The following is a 21115-nucleotide window of genomic DNA, read 5'->3' as shown; positions in this document are numbered from 1 at the left end:
ACAGACTGATTATTTTAGTAAGCATTCCCCCATACAGAATAGGCTCTTTTTTTTAAAAAAATCATTTGACATCTGTTTAAATATGACTTGATTGGGTAAAAAGGTTCAGTATTACATAATATTAGTAAAGTAATACTAGCTAATCAGATCACAACTAATGTTAATTAGGATGATAGTTCATTACATTTTTACCAAATTAAAAGAAACCTAACTTCTATTTTAGGCAGTTACATATGTGTGAGTGTGCACATTAGTGTGCATGTGAAAACTTGTTTTTGTAATATTCTGTCAATTTGGAGCAGCCTATTTTTATGTCTCAATCAGCCATGATGAAAATATTATAGAACTGAAAAAGTTTACTTGTGTTTTAATTGTTGCCGAATGCATAAAGTCCTTGCTATTCGGTAATTTTTCCCTTACTAAAAATAGGGAAGTTGTTTGACATTAAGACTGATGAAATAATGATGTTCTTTTTGTTAATACTAACTAGTAACCAGGAAAATATTTTGCATGAAAAGATGGAGTTTATTTGCATTATTATGACCACAGTCATTGAATTGTAACATTTTATAATATAGGGCCAAGATAGATGACAATAATTTAAGAAACTTTGTTGCATATTTTGGCCACATTTAGGGCAAACATTTTCAATTATGGTAGTCTAATTTGCAATAGATGGAACTTACCAAAATCAGACGATTTCTAGAAAGCAGAATCCCTGAGAGATGTAATAACTGCACATTATTTGAAAGAATTATGTGGTTACTTCAAATGGGCTGCTTAAGCACTGACAGTGGGTAAATTGAAATACACTTTACTCCAAAAGCATATCTCTTACTTGCATAAAGAAACACTGCAGCTAATAGAAATCCTATGGCTTCCTTTACTTTGCATGTCTCTTTTATTTCCATCTGGCAGGTGAAATTCAGAGGGACTGCCACCATTATATTTCTGACATACATGTTTTCTGGTTGACAACAATGATGCTGCTGAAATTTCCCCTCTCAAGTATTGCTGCCAATGCCACTTTAAATAGAAGCTAATTGGCAAATAATCATAAATTTTATCCCAGCCTAAAAATATCTGGCATGGAAGATCTTACTTGACATTCCTTAAGTCTTGGCAGTTTTTCTCTTAATTATTTTTTTTAATTTTCTTTTTTCCCTTCAGCTCAGGTACCTGACAATGATGAGCAGTTTGTGCCAGACTATCAGGCTGAAAGTTGTAAGTATAGTTTGACTCGTCTCTTAAATTTTTCTCTGTCTTCCTTCCTTCTTCCATTCTTTCTCTTTGGTTTGTTTCCACTTCCAGTGTCTGTTCTTGCATTGTGTCAATGCCTTTTTAGCTTGCAGTCCCGAGGTGATGTGATTTGTCACGTTGTGGCATCAGCAGAATCCCCCGTGTGATTTGTGCAGAGCTCCGAATAGTAGCTCAGGAAAACTGATTGGATTAAAAGATGGTCCTGTTCTCTATGTTTGGTAAATATCCTGGGTGAAGGAATGGGGAGACCCAGGACATGCAAGTGTTTACTTCCAGTCTTTCAATATCTTCACCAAGACAAGTCTGGATGCTGATGGAAGACAGTCAGTAGTGAAAATCCATGAGACGATTATTATATAACTTATAAAAATTCTGGGCCAAACATTCATTGGCTTATTGTAGTTTTTGCACTCATGAACTTTGACCTGCTTGGATTGAATTTTTAGCCTCACAGTCTGTCCCTGGTTGCAGTAACAGAAATGGGAGCACCTGATAGTTTGTGTTAGGATCCCTTCAGTGTTTCTTTCCGGGAGTCTTGCTGCAAGGCCGGACTGTCAGAGGCTGCGTGGCGAGTGATTCTCGGTTCTTCTCCCTCCTATGACTGCAGAGTGAGCATTTCGCCTGTGCAAACATGGTTGCCTTGGGATTTACCTCTGATATTTATGCTTTGCCTTGACCTGAGGTGCAAATAGTAAAGAAAGGGGTATAAATGCCATCTTGCTGAGGAAACTGACCTAATACATTGTTATTTTGTTAGCACCCTTTAAAGCTCCAACTTTCATTTTTCCAGACCATTGACATTTCCACGGGAGGCTGTGTCATCCACAGCAACCACGTATGCTTAATACCTTACAACCTACAAACCCATGTTTTCCCACCTAATATCACAAATCTAACGCCAATCCCCACGTTACTCCAAGTAACAGGGGTTTGCGAGCATTGTTTTCAGCTTTTATGTTTGGTATCTTCACTGTCCCATGGGTCAAGAGTTGTAAGAGGTTTCTTCCAGATTCTCTCCCATATTACGTTTTGGTCCAGCTTCACTAAAAATCTCTCTCCTGTGGTGGTAAAATCTATGTAACAGAAAATTTGCCATTTTAACCATCGTTAAGTGTGCAGTTCAGCGGCACTCCCATTGCTGTGCAAACATCAACACTGCCCATCTCCAGAACTTTCTCACCATCCCATAAGGAAGCTCCGTACTTACTAAAAAAAATAGCTTCCCAAAGAAAAGTCTGCCCACAGCCCCTGGTAACTGCTGTTCTATCAGCATGGTTTTTTGATATGAAAAGAGAATTGTGTTGCTTGATGTCTGAGTATAATTATTAGATATTCTATTTCAAGAAACCTATACGGCAATGTTGTAGACCTTAATTAGAGACTCTTAGAAACTCCCAGAAGGATGATAGCTGGATGATGGCTAAGCAAGGAAAGCCTCCCCTTCATTAAAGTGAGGGAAGAGAATGGTCATATTTCCAACATTTCCCTTCCTCTGGGCTTCTGAGTTTTTTTTTTTTCTAAAAGCTAAACGTGTCATCTGAGTGGGAGAATTCCTCTCATTGAGTCATTTCACATCTGAAAAATTGGTAATGATTCCAACACACTATGCCAAATGCCAGGGTAAAATAGCTACCCTAACGTCATTTTTTTGCTCCTTTTCTTAATTGATCTCTTTTTAGTTTTTCTTATTCTTCACTATTCGTCTCCTTGAAGTATCTTCTCTTGGTCACAGTGGTATGATTCTCCCTTTGTCTTTATACGCCTTTGAATCCTCCCTCTCGCTCCACTCATCTTCCTCACTTTCTCTTTCCTGAGGTCCTGTCCCCAAACCTTTCCTCTTATCTTCCATGTGTTAAGGCAACACGATCCCATAGAACGTTCCGTGATGAAGGGAAAATCTGTATGTACATTTGATATAGGAGCCGCTGATCACATTGGTCACTGAGCACATAACTGTGGCTAACGAAATGGATTTTTAAATTTAATTATTGTGACTTTATATAGACATGTAGCTATTGGCTACTGTGGTGGCCAGTGCAGTTCTGTATAGCTAGATCTCCAACGTTGTGATTCTAGCTGGGGTCTCCCCTCGGCCCTGTCTGCTGGACTTCTTCCCTCACACACCACTGGGTCCTTATGCAATTAGAAAAATGCGGCCCCTCTGGACTCACCCCCTCAGCCCTCAGCTGATTGTCGGCATTAAATAGCATTTACACAGCAACCCCGGTCTTCAGTGTGGTGGCCCACAGACAGTTGACGTTCAGTAAGACCAGTGCTGACATCATTGTTTTTCTCTCCTACTCCTCTTGCCTTTCTCTCCTACTCCTCTTGCCTTTCTAAGTTGATGGCATCATCACCCAAGTGAAAAAAACGTTTGATTTATCCCCAGTCCTCCCAGTTCTTTACCATTAACTTCAAATTGCTTACCAAGTTGCCAATTCTACCTTTTAAAATTATCTTGATTTCGTGGCTTTGTTCATCCCTATTTACTTCCTTAGTTCACACCCACATTCTGCCTCAGAGGAACTGGTGAACCAGCCATTTGCTTGGCATCCTTGCCTTCAGTTTCCCCTCCATTCAGTCCACTCCCTGCAGAGGCATCAACACACAGCCACCTGACCTTGTTACTTCCCCCCTGCAACTTCCTTCAGTGCAAAGTCCTAATGCTTGAGCTGTCCAGAACATCCTTCCATAACCTGAGCCCTGGACTACTGACTGTTTCAGTTTAACCCCTGCCATCCCAGCACCCTGTCCCTCCCCATTCTCTGAGCTTGAGCCCTTCCAATCTCTCAGTTCCGCACAGTGAGCTCTTTGATGCCTCTTTGCCTTTGCACATGCTCATTTTGCTGTAGCAGTTTTTACTTTTGCTTTGCAGTCTGGTGAGCCGCCTACTCCTACTCCCGACTCAGTGTAGACTTCATCTCATTGAAATCTTTCTTGATCTCTTCTTTGCCATCCTTACCCTGCTGAATTAGACTCTAACATCTCGTCTCTTGTGTTTGTTATATTATAATATTTTAGATACTTGTTTTTCTTCAATAAGACTGTGAACGCTTAAGGATCAGTAGTGTGTCGTAGTCATGCCTTGCTTGTTCTAAAAGCACGATAAGTAAAATTGTCATCATAGTCACGATCAGCTTCTCTGAGGTATTTTCAAAGTCCTAATTCCCTTCTTAAGGTAGAAACATATGACCTTGCTTTAAAGCACTATATATATGTATATATACACACACACACACATATACATATATTCTCATTCCGGAAAAAATATGCTGAAGCCATGAATGTTTAGCCAAACATTTTCAGGATGCTGAAATTTTATTTTACTTCAATTAGTGGATATTTACAGTTTAACAAATAAGGCTCTGGGACTGTGAATATAACACCTCAATTTAACGGCAACTTATAAACAAAGGTAAAAAGAAATCTGAAATAGTTTAATGAAAAGAAAGTGGAGGTTTTATTTCAAGTTTTTGCTGACATAAAGGACTATTGTTCTGATGATGGTGACCAGTAGTTTCAGTCTTCATTCCGGACGGAACAAGAGGGAAATGGTCTAAAAAGAGAATAGGGTATATGGATTAGATTCTAAGGAGGATTTCTGGATGGAGAAGGTTATCAAATATTGGAACTGAAAGCTTATATTGTCTCCTAAATACCCTTTACAAATGTTTAATTCTCGTCTGGGAATGCTTAGTGGGGCAGAGGGATCCTATCTCTAGGAATAGAAAGTAACTCCATCCCTCCTGTGTGGCCTGTCTATAAATTCCATGGGTCTATCTTTTCAAACCTGAATAATCAGATTTCCTTACATACCTCAATCAAATAAAATGCTTCTGTTTTGGCTTTTATTGCTTTAGCCCTTTGGTAAAATGTAGGTTAGGAGAATGAACTGCAAAATTCTGCTCAATACTGGATTATAGAACATCCATTTGACTTTAACATGGATAAGTATGTGTAGCAAAGTAGAGAATAGAGCATTCAGAAATTGTGAAAGTGAGATTAAGCCACGAAAGTTGGGTACCCTCTAAAAACATTCCCAAGCATTCTTTATTTTTATTGAAAAAATATATCAACTGGAAATCTAGAATTTAAGGATGTATACTGTAGCTTGCTAACCTTTGAAAGACGTGGACTTTTAAAGCACATACAGAGACTTGAAAACAAGCAAACAAAAAACTCCCTATAAGTGTATCCTAGGATATGAGTGAAGGTTAAGAGAGACAATTAAGTGGCTCTGGCAAATAGTTTCTTGACAAACAAATCTTTTCAGAACTCAGACACTCTGCAGAAAAATAAAGAATTACTTCAGGATATGCTTTAGTCCAGAGGAAGTAAAGTTATATATCTTCAGAAAAGAGAATTTAAAAAGTATTTAGAACATAACATGAGCATTGTTTTTCCTAAGTTGATACAGATTTATATACAAACTGATTTTTTCTAAATCTTGTTTTAAATTTGATACACCAATAAGTTCATATTTTAAATGATATACTTTAAATTTAATTATATCACTACTGTTTTTCAATCTCCCACCTCTCATTTCTTCATTACAAAGTTATGTGTTATGATTTTTCTAACTAGTTTATTCCCATTTATACTTTTCAATGTTTACCATGATTCACACAGTGCATCCCAGAGGTAGAGCCAGGGTTTTGCAAAATGCCCAGCAGGATAGATCCGTGTAACTTTTCTCCTTTCTCTTAAAATCAAGATAGAACACGGGAATGCAAGTCAATGAGAATGTCATTAAAGGAGTAATAACCTTGGCTCTGATATGTTTATGAAATTAAATATTTAAAAAGTTTGCAAATTTCTGTACTTGAACTGAACTTTGTAATGCAATCCTAGTGACCCATCTGAAAATAATCAAGACAAATTGGGGTGTGGGGACTCAAATGTTTAAAGCCACTATTACCCGGTGGTACTTTGTCCAAGGAAATATATGTTATTTCTATGCTTTATTTTATTAGGCACTAAGTTTTACAAAAGAATCGTATTTTGGGTCTTTTTTTAGCAGTGAAGTGGGGGAAAATATGTTAGGTTACTGTTACAAATCTCCTTCAAAAGCTGAAAATCAGACAGGTCTATGCGGACCCTGACTGAACGATTTCTGTTATGGTAACATGTACTTGCCCGAGAGAGAAAAGTTCCATTTCTGATGTGTTTCTTAGTTTTCTGACTTTCTACTAACCCACCTTCCTGCCCTCTGCTCCTCTCTGCACATCTGAGTACCTTGCAAAAGTTTACTTTTCAATACTGATTTGGAAACCTTTCTCGCCTGATTAAATTTATAGACAGGACTGGCTAGAAAGACTTGGTCTTTTAGTTCTCTGATTGTATTTACCAGAAGTGGAGCACACATTGAAAGAGGAAGTCCATTTCTGGGATTTGAGAACATAAATTTGTTACTGTGTTTTGATTCCTTTGTTTTTTTAAAAAAAATTGAGGCGTATTTAGACATGTCAATGTGGTCAGACACAAATTTATTCAAGGATAAACTGTCTGCCGCCTTCCTCATCTGAGGTAGTACACCTGAGATTCAAGCAACAGTTAGCTCTTGAAGGTTCTGTGTCTTTTTATATGCTTTTTATTATCGTTTTGGTGGTTTTTGGTTTGTTTGATGCTTGGTATGTATTTTTTTTCTTTTCTGCAGTTTAAATAATTTATTAAAGCAATACATTCATAGAGTCAGAAAACACACAGATCATTTCCAATCCATACAGCCCTGTTCTCTAGACACAGCCACTTTTTCTCCCTTTTATCTCTTATACTAAACAATACGTTTGAGCTACAACTTCTTGATTTGTCAGTTTTAGATGTTGTCTGTTGCTCTTTTCAGAGGGATGCATTTTGGATAGGTTTTCATGATTTTTCTGAAAGAAATCATCTGTGTCATTGTACTCTTACTCACACTTGAGTATGAATGAAGAACACCTGGGGGGCTTGTTCGGATGCAGCTTCACGTTCCCGATCCTGTGAGAGTTTGACTTTTCGGGTCTGGAATTGGCCTCGGGATGTCTAAGGCGCTGGGAGGTGGTTCTGATGCTGGCCTTCCGTGGAGCACAGGGTTAGGCATTTTGCCTAGCCTGCTATGTACTCATTTGTAGAATAAAGATGGCGCTGTCACTCTTTTGCAATGAATTGGTAGGATGGACGCTGTTATTTACAATTCATTATGCAATAGATTTTCTGAAATTTTTCTATAAGTAATACGTTGTCATTTTACTACTTAAATATACCAGAGAATTAAAAATGAAGTTCATATAAACATAGTTTCTCTGTTTTGGGCGCCTCTGCTAGAGTTATTTGTATTTTCCACTTGCACAGACTGTTTTCCTGCTTGTGTTCTCTGACAAGCAGCTATGAGAAGGTCACTGCAGCCTGTTGCTTCTGCCCAGCCAGAATCAATTCGAGTTTAGAAGGACACCTAGGAAACTGTGACTCTTGTCGATGTGGGTTAGACTCAAGCCCTGGGTGCCCCACCCTATTCCAGGGGCATCCAGCAGGGAGTCTTGTCATCAGATAGTTGGCTCTCCTGCGGTTGGTACACATCTGCCTTGGGCCTGTCACCGAGTCCAGCGGCCACCTTTTCAACAAAACAGACATTTTAGGTTGCACTTGCTTGTTTCACAAGCGACATATTTTTCAAATCAAAGTAGAAACTCAGTGGGGGAAAAGCTACATCTTGCAAGAAATTTTGTTTTAGGCCACCTCTCTGAAATCGATCACTTAAAGAGAAGAAACCAAGTCTGACGCCTATACCTTGGGCATGTCAGTTATCCTTCCTTTATTGGTGACAAGGAAATCATCTCTCAGGCTCAAGACTCATTATGATTTCCCAGGACACTTTTTCAACACTCTGACAAAAAACACACAAAAAGGATAACCTCTAATTATGGTGAATACTCGCTCGAATTTAAAAGTGGACTTTAGAAAAAAACACATAATGGGGAAATAGAAATGATTATAAATGACAAGATACTTACAGCTAGAAAATTACATCAATTTTAAGGAAGTCTGCTTTAGTAGAGCCTGTCAGATTTTTTGGTTTTACTAGCTCATTCTTCCTCAGATAGATAGTTCAGATGTAATTGCCAAGTGAACACCAAAACAAACAAAACAACAACAAAGCCAAACTAAACCTTCCTGCAAAGCTGGGCTTGGTTGGTCCATTTAAAGCTGAAAGCTAAAATGATATATATCTCACCTAAGTTTTTAGCTTATTCTTTCCTATTTTTTTTACCCTCTTTAATGTTGCCGTTAGCAAAACAAATAATCCTACAAATTGACTCCAGAAACATGCTCAAAGGAAGTAAGTCAACAAATACTTTCCACTCACCCTGCCTATAATTAGTAACAAATTATTTTGAGAAAAGTGATCTGTGCCATCTTTGGTTGAACTTTACTCAATATTAAATAAGCATGTTGTTATGCAGTAACTGGACTCATTAGTCTAATAGCCAAACGGTGTTTTTTGGAAAATTTGCTAAGGGATGAAGGTAGAACATTATTTGCAGAACCAAGTATTTTTAATATATACACTTACGTATAGTGATGAATAAAAAAAGCAAACACAACATTTGTTAGTTTTTGCAAATAAAGCCACAGCAGTCATGAAAATAAGTACCTTTTGGGGACACCATTTCATAGAATATGTAAATTTCATGAAATCAAATGTAAAGAAGAAAAAATCTGAGCTAAACTGAATCTTTATGTCATGATTGTATGTTTAGTGTTTTTAGGAGTTTTTAGATAAGTCTTTTCCCATTTTTTCTTTTATAACATTGAACATGTACTTAATATGGACAGGACATATTTGCTTCTGTCTGTTATTGAATTTTCTCCTAATGAGAGCTTATGCTGTGTCTTACTAAGTAAAAATGGTTGGTTTAATGTGGTTGTTTTTTTTAAATCTAATAAATTATTCCTCAACAATTACTAGCATTTGACATTAGCTGAGGGCGATGTTACCTTCTCAACCATAGTCTCAATTTATCATGGATAAATTGTCAATAATTGAGTTTAATGTCTGATTAAACTTTAAAAATAAGTTTGTGTAATCATTTTGTATGCAATCTTATTCGAATGTTATTTAAATCTAAGGCTTAGCAAAGAAGTCCATTTCGCTATAGATGCACATTGTTAAATCATTCAGAGGTTTCACAATTACTCCTCGTTTTGGCTTTACAGTCCTCTTAGGAGTGATTTTTAGATCCAGGAAGAGAGGCTTAACTTGTGATTGTTCCTTTATTTATGTCTTATTGCAGGGAAATCTTATATTTATATTTCTGTTTACAAAACTGGAATACCCTGGCTAGGTAGCTCAGCTGGTTGGAGTGTCATCCATACACTAAAAGGTTGCAGGTTCAGTCCCTGGTCAGGGCACGTAGGAGAGGCAACTGATCCATGTTTCTCTCTCACATTGATCTCTCTCTCTCTCTCTCTCTCTCTCTCTCATCAACAAACCTATGCTCAGGTGAGGATTCAAATCAAACAAACAAACAAACAAAAAAAACCTGGAATGCTCGTGAGCCATGTTATTACTCCTTGATTATTTTGGTCAGAATTAATTTTACATAATTCTTAGTGTGCCCATAAGTGCTTTATACACATCTCAATTTTAATTCTATTCAAATTGGCTTGTAGAGGATGGATCATGTCCTACTCATGCTTGTATAATTCACATGTTGTAGGTATTCAGTGAATATTGAATTGAATTGGATTGAATGAATAGTTTATTGGGTTTTTAGAATCTTTAAAAAATAACAACACTTATTCATGCACACATGGTTTAAGTTGTCTGAAATCTAATTCACATATGTGCTTTTATTTCCCCATGTTTCATTTTTTTTCGAAGGGTAATGGAAAACTGTTTGCATTTATGTAACATTAGAGCTTAGTATCAGTTATCAGATTAGGGTTCTCTAATAAATATTATTTGAGATTCACAGTACATGTCTCGGTAATCTCTATTTAATACAACTACTCTGAGATAGCTTGGTGTTGTTCCCATTTATATAGAGAGAAATCTAGGACATAACATAATCAGATGACTAGGTGTTTGTCTGAAAAGAGATGTTTTGTGGACTTGTTCAAGATAGTAGTTGTAGAAAAGCAAAAGGGGAGAACTTGGGAACTATGCCAACTCTCGTCTAGGCTACATTGTCTCAACTATTTTATCTTATCCGGGATTGAGAGATTTATGACCACACTGTATATTTGCATGTTGTTTATGTGCAGTCTTTGACCTCAGAAATGTTTCAGGCATGGCACATTTTCCTCACTGAGGGAAGATCTGTTTGGGTGATAAAGACAGTAATAGTTGTAGCAGCAGAAGTTAGTAGAGTACTAGTTGCTATTTAAAGCAGTAATATCATGGAATTCCTCAATAGTAGTAAGTATTCATGGAAATCCCAAAGCTGCAGTTTGAAGAGACATTGTAGATTAATAACACCAAAACTTTTATTTTTAAAATGAAAAAGTTAAATTCATAATGGTTACTGGGCTCTCTGATTTTCAAAGAAAGATTGTATGTACTTTTTTTTTTAAAAAATATATTTTATGGATTTTTCACGGAGAGGAAAGGAGAGGGATAGAGAGTTAGAAACATCGATGAGAGAGAAACATCGATCAGCTGCCTCCTGCACACCTCCTGCTGGGGATGTGCCTGCAACCAAGGTACATGCCCTTGACTGGAATCGAACCTGGGACCTTTCAGTCCGCAGGCCGACGCTCTATGCACTGAGCCAAACTGGTTAGGGCAGATTGTATGTGTGTTGGGAAACGAGCAAATAAGAATGATATGAACCTTGATAATTGCACTTACTAGTGACCTTTTATCTAATCCCTATTTGTAACACCAGAATAAGAAATAATTTTTCAACCATATTCTCATTAAAGAAGTGCTTTTAAACCTTGCCACCTCACTAGCATAAATGCATATTTGCTGGGTGAAGGAATAAGTTCAGTTTGACACATCTTTATGCCAGGCTTTTGTTTATCTACTTTACCAATTTTAGTGTATCTCTACGTAATTCTTAGTGTACCGTGATTTCATCTTTTCAGATTAAGTATGATCCAGTTTTATAAATCAGTGCAAAATTCTGGCTACATGTTGACCAGAGAGACATGTATACCCACTTTGGCTGCTTTTCCCCCTGAACTTTTCAACACTGACTTTAGTCCTTAACCATAAGATGCTCTTAGATTTTCTTCCAGCCACAGAGTTGTCAGCAAAAGTTCTGTCAGATGCTATCAAGGCCACTGGCCGTGGTTAAAAGCAACTCATTCCTATCAAGATGTATGGATAATGTTGACGTAAACCCTTAAATAGCGTTAGCTTTTCCTTTGAAATGGCAGTCATGCTGCGAAATGAACTTGTACTGCTGTTCCAGGTTGTTTTCCTTCGTCCTCCCGGACACAACAGCCTCATTATGCTGATTGGATGTGACTCTCTAGTCTAGTCCTTGGCACTGGGGCTGGAATGTCAGGTGACAGTTATCTCCACTCACGGGGCTGCAGGGGAAGCCAAGTAACTGGATGTCATTGCTCTCCTGAGCCTCTCCACGTTCTTGTTTTCTTCTAGGATAATCAAGCCCCGTTTGCCTTTCTGAAAGCTCTACTTCCACTCACCGTTTTATTGTAGATTAAAGGCTGGTGCATTAGAAGGTTATCAGCTAATCAATAAACTTCAGTCATCCCATCTTGTGATACAGCTGTACCATTGATCAAAGTGGAAATTTAGGCCCTTAGCTTTTAAATGGCAGTTTCTGAAGGTTTGGATAATGTGCTTATGGAATGTATAGACCTGGCCTCTAATGTACATTTAGAGGTAGTCGTAGGAATTTATGTGTGTGATGTATACAGAAGCAGATCCATACATACAAATGGCTTCGTCTCTATTTTCTATAAAATAATGTTTTCTCATTTAACATTTTTGTCAGTTTCTAATCATCAGCAAATCCCTTTCTCTCGAAATACTTAAAACCTTTTTTGTTAGGACTGGTATTAAATGCCTCCTAAATGCCTAATATAAAATTTCAATAATTGTAAACTTAGTGAAAAATAAACGCAAATGCTGTGATTATGAAATCAGAAAAAAAACTGCTCTTATTTTCATATTAACTTTATAGTAAAATGCATAATAGTTTTAGACTCGGAAGATGGGCATTTTTATTTTGGAAAAACGTAGTTTGCTCTTTTGGTTAAATGCCTACAATGAATTTTTTTTTTCCATAATGAAAAATAAGTTTAGTTAACAAGCATGCATAGTTCCAGGCATTATACTAGATGATAAAAACAATATTCGTGATAATACTAATCCCTTATATTTGTTTAGCAATTTGGAATTCAGAGTTCATTTTCACGTCCCACATCTCATTTACTTCTCATAGTGACCCTGAGATGTCAAGGCTCATATAGGTTTATTGAGATTCTCAAAGTTTCACAGGCAGGTAGTGAATGGCAGAATCAAGATTCAGCTTGTAACATTTCCTCTTGTTTACATCGCAACAAAATGTGCCCATCGGTCATGTTAAGGCTAACATTTAAGTATTTTGGCCACCTGCCTATACACATACATAAGTTTGTATGTTTATAGAATATTAGAGGCCTGGTGCATGAGTTCGTACACTGGTGGGGTCCAGCCGGCTCGCCCCGATGGGGACACATTGGGCTGGGCTGGCAGGGGGCAAGGGCCATGGGCAGTTGGCCGGTGGGCCCCTCCCCCAATGGAGGCAGGGGGGTCAATTGGGGGCCGGGTCAGTTGGGGAGGAGGGCCGATCAGGGCCAGGATCAGGCTGGTTGGCTGCTGTAGTGCATATTCATAGCCACTGGTTGTTCTGGTTGTTCTGGTCATTCTGGTCATTCTGCCGTTCTGGTCGCTAGGCTTTTATATAGATAGATAATAAATCAAGGAAAAATGGAAAACATCAAAATATTTATTATTTAATAATATTTATTATTAACATTTTTCTAATTTATAATATATTGTTCAAAATAACACATATATAAAGTAAGGTTGGAGTAGAAAGCCCTGTAAGTTCCCTATTAGTCTATGAAAATCTTCATGCTTTGAGCTTCAGGAATCCTGAATGTTTATGTAAAAAAAAATAATGCTCTCAAGAGAAGATTTTTAAATTTTGGTTTGGGACCCTTTAGCTTTGGGCATTGTATAATTTGACCAGAAACATTTGCTAAGATTATACTGAGATTGATTGAACATCGCCTTTGGCATTTTGACTGAAGCTACTTTTTAAATATCCATGCTATTTTGTGGTATTAATGCTGCAAAAACTAAAGCCATATAATATAAACATGATGTGATTCTTTCGGGGGACTGAATAGTCAGTGTAGTACATAAGAGCAAGTCATTGGACAAGGACAGCTGAATTCAAATTTCTGTTGTTTATTAGGTGTGTAACCGTGTATAAGCAAGTTAAGGTAATTGTGCCTCGGTTTCCTCTTGCTTAAGACAGGAATAATAATGCTACCTTCCTCTAGGGCAGTGATTTTCAACTGGTGTTTATTTAGTCAGGGGCAATGACTTCTTTTCCCTTAGATTGTCAAATAAAAAAAATGACAACAGCCAACATAACAATAGCTTTGTGGTATGAATGCCCTGTCTTGAACCAGAAATATATGGGTCATATAATAGAGTTGCATCTTATTGGTCATGTCACATAATAAGGTTATGTCTGATTGGTTAATTCTTGGTACCAGAAGTCCTTATATACAAGTATAGGCACATGATTTTTTAAAGTCAATTTGGAGCAAAAAGGGTAGGTAATTACTATTATTTTTTTGTAAATCAATCAAAATTATACCTATTTTTGTCAGATTTGCAAAATATATATTTTTTGGTGTGCCACAGAATTTTAGTAATTAGTTTATATGTGCCATGAGATGAAAAGGTTGAAAATCGCTGCTCTAGAGCAATTTAAGTATTAAGGTAACTTGTGTATATTTATATGAAATATACATATATGTCTGGCACATAGAAAGCATTATATATAAACTTTTATTCTATGTGTACACAAATATGCATGAAATGTATAAAATAAATAAATTTATATAATGTGTAATAAATGCATTCATTTTGATCACCTTAACTTTCTGTGGTGTATTTTTTTTCCATGCACAGAAGTTATATCTGTAGGTATCAACTTATAGGCTGTTTCTACACATACAGTAAAATAGTTTGACTAATTTGACCTTTCACTGTTGACAACGCTAAGCAGTTTGTTGCACGTCCTTAGTAATACTGTCAGAAGACACTCAGAAGTGTTATTTGTTCAAACCAACTGTCATTTTTGACAAGAAGGATTCATGAACAGAAAGTTGAGCTGAAAATATTTGGAAGTTGAAGTACAGGCCTGGTTACAGAATCAGTTAACATCTTATGTTTAAGATTACGGGTTATGAATTCTGGTTGATCAAGGACACCTGAATTTGTGGTTCTAGCAAAATTGCCTGCATCTTCAATGTTTTTGTTGATTTTGAAGCTGATGTATTCACTCAAAGGCGAAACGTGTTGATTTTTTAACTAAGATGCAACCTTTACAATGGAAAGCAATAATGATTACAGTGTTCACTCCGCCTGAAGAAAAATTTTCACTAAATAGCAATAATCAAGATGAGAACTATAGTAGAAGGGTGCTAATTTTATGTTCATCTCTTATTTAAATAATAAAAATTAATCGATGGGACCTTTGCTGTAACACTACTTGCAATGAAATTGTATTCCGCTTTAGAGATGGACTCTGGAAGCTCATTTAAAAGTAATTGGCTGCTTAAATTGTGAATGACCTAAGATCATCCTTATAAAATAGCTACTACTCCAATGAATGAATTATTAGACAGTGCCTGAGCTTCTACCACACCAGATATGTTTAACCCAACAATTGGACTCTGCATGCTACATTTAAGAAAAGTAGATTCTAATTGTCCCTAAAACAACAACAACACCATAAAACTAGTATTACTAGCATCAGAGGCTTGTTCAGCACTGAAGTAAAGATCTTAAAGTAGCTATAACATTACAAGGCAACATGTCAGCTTTAGAGCCCAATATGTGTAAGTTCAAATCTTAGTTCCTCCAATTGCCATATTTGTGATCTTGAACTAATTCTCTAGTGTCTTTAATACTTGCAAGTAGAGGGAGAGAGTAAATGGGTTGATGTAACGATTAAATAAGATATTTTATGTCAAGATTTTGTCACACAGTTTAGTATTTAATAACTCAGTAGCTCTATAGAAGTAAGAAATTGTCAGTATCTGTTTAATACTAGAGGCCCGGTGCACGAATTCATGCACAGGTGGTGTTCCTCGGCCTGGCCGGCGATCAAGGCCTATGGGGTTGGGGGGGTGGGGGGGGAGGCGGCCAGCTACGGGGGAAACTCATGGCTTAGAGTCATTTTATTTTAGGAATTGTATTACTTGCATAGTTATAATGTCAAGATAAATATAGACAAATATTTAAGTATTTATATAGGATAAAGTTTGCATGCATAAAATTATGTGTGTGTTTTTGTTTTTTTTGTTTTTAAAAAGAGACCCACCATCCCTGTTTTCAAAAAGCACACTGTGAAGTTTGGAAGAGAAGGGGAGACCATGCTGAGGACAGTTAAGCTACAGTAGATTGAGGAGTTAGCATAGCAGCCCAGAGAACAGCTTCCACTAGTTAGGCACATGCCCCTATCTACTGCTTTTTAGGGGGTGACCTTGGTAAGTCACTTAATTTTCCAATACTTCCATTTTTTCAGCTTACAAGGGACTCCCAATAATGAGGATGTCATAGGTGTGGAACAAGGATAAAATCAGCCAGGGCCGTAATTATTAACACCATTACTTTCATAATATTGACAATAAAAATATTATATGACTACAACTTAGATGAATGTTACAGACAGTAAAGTTTATAGTTGTTGGTTTTGTTTTTTGTTTTTTTAATTAAGAGGTCAATATAGATTGGAATAGTTGAGAATGGCCTCATGAAGAAAATGAAATCTAATCTGGAACTAGAAACCCCGGCTCATGAAATAATTAGAAATGAAATGAACCTAGAGATGATCTACCCTTAATGCACAGTAATAACTGATACTTGCATAGTGTTCACAGGGTGCTAAGCACTCCTTTAAGCACTTCATGCCTTTATGTATCCAGTCTTCGCAACAAACTTGTGTAGTGGGTACTGTTATCTCCCTTTGTCAGATGAGAAAATTGAGACACGGAGCAGCTAAATGGATTGTTTCTGGTCATGCAGTGACCAAGTTGCAGATCTGAATCTGGATTTTACACTTTAACCACGATTCTACACTGTTTTAGGTAGAGCTATGTGCTAAGAAAGGTGGTCGGGGCAAAACAGGTTTGCCAACGTGACAGGTACTGTAATGACAGAAGTGGAACTTAATCTTTCTTGGTACCTAATGGTCAGTACCTCTGTTAACTACACTCGGTTGTCTCTTTAAGATCAGTGTGGTTTGAGATGAAGACCAGCTGTTAATTCCTCTGAAGAGAGCATGAGGATTTATTTCCTGTCCACAGGTAGAGGCAGTGTTTGGAGATAGAGGTGTGCATTGGCTAGTGCTAGAGATGAAGTTTGAAAGGTTAAAATCAGTCAAATTTTGTGACCCTGCAAAAGTCAAACAGATATATTTGGGGTTTATTCCCAAGAATAAATGCCCCAGCCTAGAAATTGCTCAGTGTGAAAAATCAGATCGCATGTTATTGAAGAAGAGACAGTAGAGAGAAAAAACAAAAGGTCATAGCATATTATTTGTAAAGGTATTTTAGCACATAGCCAAACTGTACTAAACCATATTTAAAACAGACATTAAATAATGCATATCCATCAGACATTATAATTATGTCAGTGGAATCTAATGTGGCAATTCAAAGAAATGTACACTGGCTAAGAACTTGCGTATGCATTGTAAGGGAAGGAGAATCAAGCTTTATCTGACAATGTTTATCCCTATCCACACCCTCAATTTACAAAGCTCCTATTAACTTCAAAGGGGCAAGGAGTATCATCACACCAGATCTATGATGTTTGTGCTCATACAGTTGTTTTGCAGGTGGTATCCATGTGTTTCTACAAAGCTTATCTTTTCTATTTGCACACATGGAAGGAGAGCAAAGTACTCTTTTATCTTCACATTTTTCTAGTTTCTTGGAACTATCAGTTACAAAGGAGGTCTGTATAAATCTTCTTTGTCTGTTGAAGTGCTAATCTAAGCTGCTGAATAGATCAGCTAGCTACAGTATTTGACACACCTAGTAGTCACCTTACACCTGGAGTTACAGGTAATGCATTGGCAGAGCTCTGTGTTCTAAAGAATTAGATTATATTTTAGACTATAAAATAAAATGGAAATAGGAAAAAGAAATCCTTTTTACAGCCGAGTTTCCTACAGTGTGTTGTGTTGGTAAGCCATTAAGGGGCTTGAAACAATGCTGTTTGGCATCATTGTGTATCAGCCTCTTTGATCACGAAGTTATAGATAAATGATTATTCCTGTATAATCTGTAATTTATAACAGCCATTGTAATATCTGTGCATTTATATGGACATGCTGTTAACATCCAAGAGTCTCAAGAGATTAAATTTAAATATATACTTTAGATTGACATAGAAGTAAATGTATCACATGATCTCACTTATATGTGAATCTAATGAACAAAATAAACTGAAGAACAAAAAAGATCCAGAGATATTGAAGCATGCAATGGAATGCCGTATTTCAGAGGAAAGGAGGTGGGGGGTGTGCAGGAAGAGATTAATCAATGGACTTGTATGCATAAATGCATAGCCCATGGAAAGACAATAGTGCTGGGAAGGCCTGGGAAGGGGAAGGAAAGAATTCATTAAACACTTTTATTGGTTAGTTATGATTAGTTAGTATGATTTGATTTGTATTTTGATGTTACCACGAAATGCTCTGCCTAAGATAGACGTAAAAAAAAATATAACTTCAAATATTATTGCCTCTGTGCTGCAATTTTCTATTTCCAATAACACCTGTACAACACTGCTATCTAGTTGTGCTCTACATTTTATGTTTAATGTGGTAATCTAATCTCCCCTTATTTGCAGTTAGCAAGTTGAAGTAAAAAAATATACATTGGAATGTTGCCATGACACTATTGCTGTGGAGCCAAATTTAGTAACTGGTGAGTGTCTTGGTTCCTAGCAGGCAGGGCCCGCCTGGTTCCTGGAGGAGCAGAATGATCTTACTATGGAGCTTTTCCCTGTAATGTAGTTTCTAGGATGCCCTGGTGGAACAGTGCAGTAGGAAGGCTCTGGAGTAGGAAAAAACAAAACAAAACAAAACAAAAAAACAAACAGACATCCTTTGAACTAGCAGCTAGGATGTTTCATCAGAACTGTAATGCATAATTAAAATTTAAGGATAATTTTCTACACATTTAAGAAGCCCTTCTGGAATATTGTAATTAAGATGAAAATGGAGAAAATGCCTGAGTTTACAAGTGTATATAACTAATGAATACTTGCATCATACTTGATTTTTCTTTCTTTTCAGATATTCTGACAATTATATATCCCTATATCATATCAACTAGGTCAGATAGAATTGTAACTTTGTTTGAATGTCTTAAAACAATTCGGGCTGCAGGGTCTAGAAGTCAGATTTAACAGGTTGTACTTCCATGATTAAAGTCCTTCTCAATAGCTGCTCGTTGTAAAAGGTTGTAACGGTAGACAAGAATAATCTCTTCAACTCCTTATGAAACGCTGCAATCTGACTTGGTTCATTTGCTATTCATAACTCCCACTGTTATGCCAATGAAAAATTGAAGATGTGTTCCTGTAGGAAAAAAGTACATTTTAATCTAACAGAGTACACATTAAAAAAAAAAAAAGGTTTATAAAGGAAATAATTTATTAAACATGGATATGTTAAGAAATTATACAATTACTTTAAAAATGCGAATATAATTCTAGAACTCTTAGTTCTAATAAGTTTCCTTGGGATTGTGTCTTTTAGCTATGGAAATGTGATATGTACACACTGATCATTTACATTGGCTTCCTAGGACACACACAGGAAAATCAGTTCCTTCTGTAATGTATCTGACATGGTATCTCTTGACTGTTTATTTCATGGCCTTGGTTAAGCCTGTCCAGGGCTTTTTGACTGGTTTTCGTTGTCAGTGTTCAGCTTGTTTGCTTCTTGTTTTATTGGTGAAGGCTGGGCTTGTGTCAGAAGAGACTTTTTATGCTTCATCATTCTGATACTCTTGTGCTATCGATGTTTTTAAGTCAGTGTTTATTGTTAAGAAATGACAGAACGGTTGGCTTGTATCTGGCAGTGTGTTGGTGGTATTGTAACAATTTAGGAAGCAAACATTGTTACTTAGCTATGATTCTTACTTTTAAAAAAAATATATATTTTATTGATTTTTTACAGTGAGGAAAGGAGAGGGATAGAGAGTTAGAAACATTGATGAGAGAGAAACATCGATCAGCCGCCTCCTGCACACCCCCTACTGGGGATGTGCCCTTGACCTGAATCGAACCTGGGACCCTTCAGTCCGCAGGCCGACGCTCTATCCACCAAGCCAAACCGGTCAGGGCTGATTCTTACTTTTTAAGAAAGGCTCGTGGATTTTCATAAGAGATTTTGGCCAACATCAATATTGTCTGCTGTATGAAGAATAGTGCACTTTTAAAAATGTTTCCACATAATAACGATGACTTTTTTTTTCTCCACAAAGTCTATTTTGGGATTAAAAATGTGGCTCGCAAGTCATAGTGGGTTTTTTTGTTTTGTTTTGTCTTACTTTTATATCTCATGCATGTCCCTTTTCCTTTGAGGGGATTTTTAATCTAATAGAGTTAGATGACTATTTTTCAAGACAAGCAAAATACTTTGGCTAAAAGTTTTTCTGTTAGAGCAGTAATTCCTCATGGAAACTGCTCTAAAGTACATTAAATGAAAGATTACAAGGCATTTTTAAAGAAAAATCTATACATTTATTTTGGGGAAGAAATTATAAAAATTTTATGTCAGATTAGTAGTTGGTTTCAATAAAATGTGTCTGCAGCATTTACCCTAGCTAGTTTTAACAGCTATAACAATTGAGGCCAGGTGACAGATAATTTCTTTTTAAGAAGGTGTTTATTGTCAGGAAAATTTCAAAGTTTCCTTTGTAATTACTCTGTCTTTGTTATTTTGGCAGCATGTAAAGTTTTATTGGCATTTACTGAAAGGCACTTTTTTCTTTTTTTTTTTGCCTAGCCAGCTGGCTTTCTTTTTTGGGGCAAACTTTTCTAGCTCTGGTATTAAGAACATATTTTCAACTTTGATTGTCTACCAATGGCTTCTTTTTGAACGAGGAGCCAAGATGCTAATAATGTCTGGATTGGCTCAATCGTGTCTTCAGTAGAGTGACCTGGAATGCTACAGGTGACTCCAGCCGTGCAGGTGTTGCTTCCTAATGATCTTAGGTGTCATTTTGGTGCTAAAGTGATCAATTTAAGACCATGCAAATTATAGGCTCTTTTCAAATACAGGCTAGAAAAAAAGGTATGTTGACATGTTGAATCAAAAGTCAGGATTCGCTGATTTGAAGAAAATAAGAATTTTTCAAGCAGTACAGATTCACTAAATCAACACTGAACAATCCTATTCAGGGGTAAATATTAAAACAAGCAAAGCATAAACATTTAAAGAAATGGAACAATAGGGTTTTGTTAGACTTGTGAGTGTGGTATGTAGGTTTGGAGTTTTAGTTGTCTTGGAAGTGGTATTGACTCTGTAGGCCATGTATCAATCATTCTCTTATGTCTGGGCTTATTTAAAGACTTTTCAAAATCATGCTAATGCAT

General features: G+C 36.7%; 1 protein-coding gene across 8 annotated transcripts in view; it reads left to right on the top strand.

The window, feature by feature from the left end:
- Nucleotides 1–21115, top strand: part of ETV1 (ETS variant transcription factor 1) — an 86602-nt gene that overhangs the window by 11272 nt on the left and 54215 nt on the right. For 5 of the 8 annotated variants that reach the window (XM_070424366.1, XM_070424365.1, XM_070424367.1 and 2 more), the window contains one exon: nucleotides 1171–1224. The exons of the other annotated variants lie outside the window; for them this stretch is intronic. In XM_070424366.1, the coding sequence (XP_070280467.1) occupies nucleotides 1171–1224 (54 nt within the window). The remainder of the gene's footprint in view (nucleotides 1–1170; nucleotides 1225–21115) is intronic. 8 annotated transcript variants of the gene reach the window in all.

Source organism: Myotis yumanensis, unplaced genomic scaffold (genome assembly GCF_028538775.1).
Source record: "Myotis yumanensis isolate MYYU_CA2020_CCGP unplaced genomic scaffold, mMyoYum1.0.hap1 SCAF_9, whole genome shotgun sequence".
NCBI classification, from domain to species: Eukaryota; Metazoa; Chordata; class Mammalia; order Chiroptera; family Vespertilionidae; genus Myotis; species Myotis yumanensis.
This window is presented reverse-complemented; position numbering and strand designations above follow the sequence as displayed.